This window comes from Antrostomus carolinensis, unplaced genomic scaffold (assembly GCF_000700745.2).
Source record: "Antrostomus carolinensis isolate BGI_N321 unplaced genomic scaffold, ASM70074v2 scaffold31901, whole genome shotgun sequence".
Lineage (NCBI taxonomy): Eukaryota > Metazoa > Chordata > Aves > Caprimulgiformes > Caprimulgidae > Antrostomus > Antrostomus carolinensis.
This window is the reverse complement of record NW_010294008.1, coordinates 1-2,164: the sequence shown is the minus strand read 5'-3', so window position 1 is coordinate 2,164 and position 2,164 is coordinate 1. Positions and strand designations below refer to the sequence as shown.

Sequence of the window (2,164 nt, the reverse complement as noted above, 5' to 3'; positions counted from 1 at the left end):
ACGGAAGGGCAGCAGGGAAATGGGTCTGGACTTGATGGGTGATTGAGTTAAGAGATACAGTCATGAGAAATGGTAACCCAGAGAACATGTCAGAGCTTTGGCTGGGTTAGAGATGGATTGGAACTCATCTGAGGAGAGAAACCAAGAACTGAAGGTGAAGTTTGGGCTGGTGCGAGGCAGGAAGCAGAAAGAGCAACAAAAAATGGCAGAACTAACTTTCTCACTCTGCATCTTAGTGGAAAGAGAACAAAGATGCCCTGTTGGAGAACAGCCAGAAGATCCTGGAAGCTTTGCTACACGGGTCTGAGATCCGTGTGCGGGGCCAGAAGTCACCCCCACCATCCAAAGAAGTGATGACCACCTGTTTCCAGCAGCTCTCCAACTCCTATGATGAGGACTACGGCGGCTTTTCTGAATCCCCCAAGTTCCCCACCCCAGGTCAGTCTGGGCTCTGCTGCTGAGCCCCACCATGGGACTGGCAGTGCCAGGGGGAAGAGCCCACCCCACAGCCTCCCACCTTCTCTCTGTATTTCAGTGAATTTGAATTTCCTCTTCACTTACTGGGCCCTGCATCGAACAACTCCAGAAGGTGCGCGGGCACTGCAGATGGCTTTGCATACCCTCAAGATGATGGCCCATGGGGGCATCCATGACCACATTGGTCAGGTAGGAGGAAAGCTCGGGGGTAGACCCCTGGCATGCCCAGGAGGTGTAGGGTGGAGATGTGGGGTAGAGACATGTAGTGGAGACGTGTTCGCTTGGTCTTTGCAGGGATTTCACCGCTACTCCACTGACCAGCACTGGCACGTCCCTCACTTTGAGAAGATGCTGTATGACCAAGGGCAGCTGGCAGCCACGTATAGCAGAGCGTTTCAGGTACGGCCACAGCATCCCTCTGTGGAGTGGGGCTCACTTGGCACACCATGTGTGGGCTGGAGAGGGCTGGCTTCATTTGGGGAGCAGCTTCAAAACCTGTTCCCCAAGATGTTGCCCATCCTGCGGGCACAGAGCATGCTCCCCTTCATCTGCTGATCTTCATCCAGAAATGCTGCACAAGTCCATGACAGTTTAACCCCATTTTTTTTAGCATAATGAGGGAGGGAACAGCCTCATTATGGCTGGTCTTTGCGAGCCATCAAACGAGTGCTGCTGCCTCTGACCTTGGTGTAACTCCAGGGTTGCTCTCCAGTGCCTGTAGATTTCTTATTCAGAGATCTTCCTCTGAATCCATCCCATATTTTAAAACCCTGGATGTTCGAATGTCATAGAATACAGGGGACCTCAAGGATCATCTGGTCAAACCTTTCTTGGTAGAAGCATGGCAAATCAAAAGCCTGGTCTAGACAAGATGGTCCAGCATCCTGTCCAGCTGAATCTTAAAAGCATCAAATGTGTTTCCCCTCCTTTGCCAGCTCAGAATCTCTTATTGCATCTTGCTGTGTCTCATGCCTCCCCCCTGCCCCTTATAACATTGACATCCACCCTGTGCCTCCTGCAGATCTCTGGTGACAAATTCTTTGCTGATGTCGCCCAAGACATTCTGCTCTATGTCTCACGGGACCTGAGTGACCAGGTAGGTTGTTCCCTGAGCTGGGCCAAAGGGAGCTGCTCACCCTGCCCTTGGATGTGGCTTGGGGCTGCTTTTCCCTCCCTGCCTTCCCAGCTGAGCAGACTGGGGCACTGCTGGGGCTTGCTGCCTGGACTGCCAGCCCAGCAGTGGTGAGGAGCTGGATGAAGGTGGTGTCCCAGTAGCAGGAGAGTCTCTCTGCTGCTCTTTTCCCAGGCAGGAGGTTTCTACAGCGCAGAAGATGCTGATTCCTACCCGACCACCGTGTCTGGAGAGAAGCGGGAAGGAGCTTTCTGTGTGTGGGCAGCTGAGGAAATCCGGGCTCTCCTTCCTGACCCTGTCGAGGGGGCCACAGAGGGGACAACCCTAGGAGATGTCTTCATGCACCACTATGGAGTGAAGGAGACCGGCAACGTGAGCCCGATGAAGGTGAGAGAGGGCAAAGAGCTGCCCAGTACTGGGAGCATTGGTGGGGACCCACACCCCTGGGTGTGTGAGGATGGCAGAGCATCCTGAAAACACACGGGGTTCAACCCCTCCTCAGCCTGGCAGTGTTCATAGAACGGGGCTCTCCTTTCAGGACCCCCATCAGGAGCT

At 54.0% G+C, this 2,164-nt stretch overlaps 1 protein-coding gene across 1 annotated transcript in view; it reads left to right on the top strand.

Annotated features, from left to right (window-relative positions):
* SPATA20 (spermatogenesis associated 20) overlaps positions 1-2,156 on the top strand; it is a gene marked incomplete at its 3' end in the record, with an annotated part of 3,661 nt that extends 1,505 nt beyond the window's left edge. Inside the window, 6 exon segments of the mRNA XM_010177509.2 lie at positions 226-438; positions 536-666; positions 772-876; positions 1,499-1,573; positions 1,784-1,996; positions 2,148-2,156. Of these exon segments, the coding sequence (XP_010175811.1) occupies positions 226-438; positions 536-666; positions 772-876; positions 1,499-1,573; positions 1,784-1,996; positions 2,148-2,156 (746 nt within the window).
* Between the last annotated feature and the right edge of the window lie 8 nt (positions 2,157-2,164).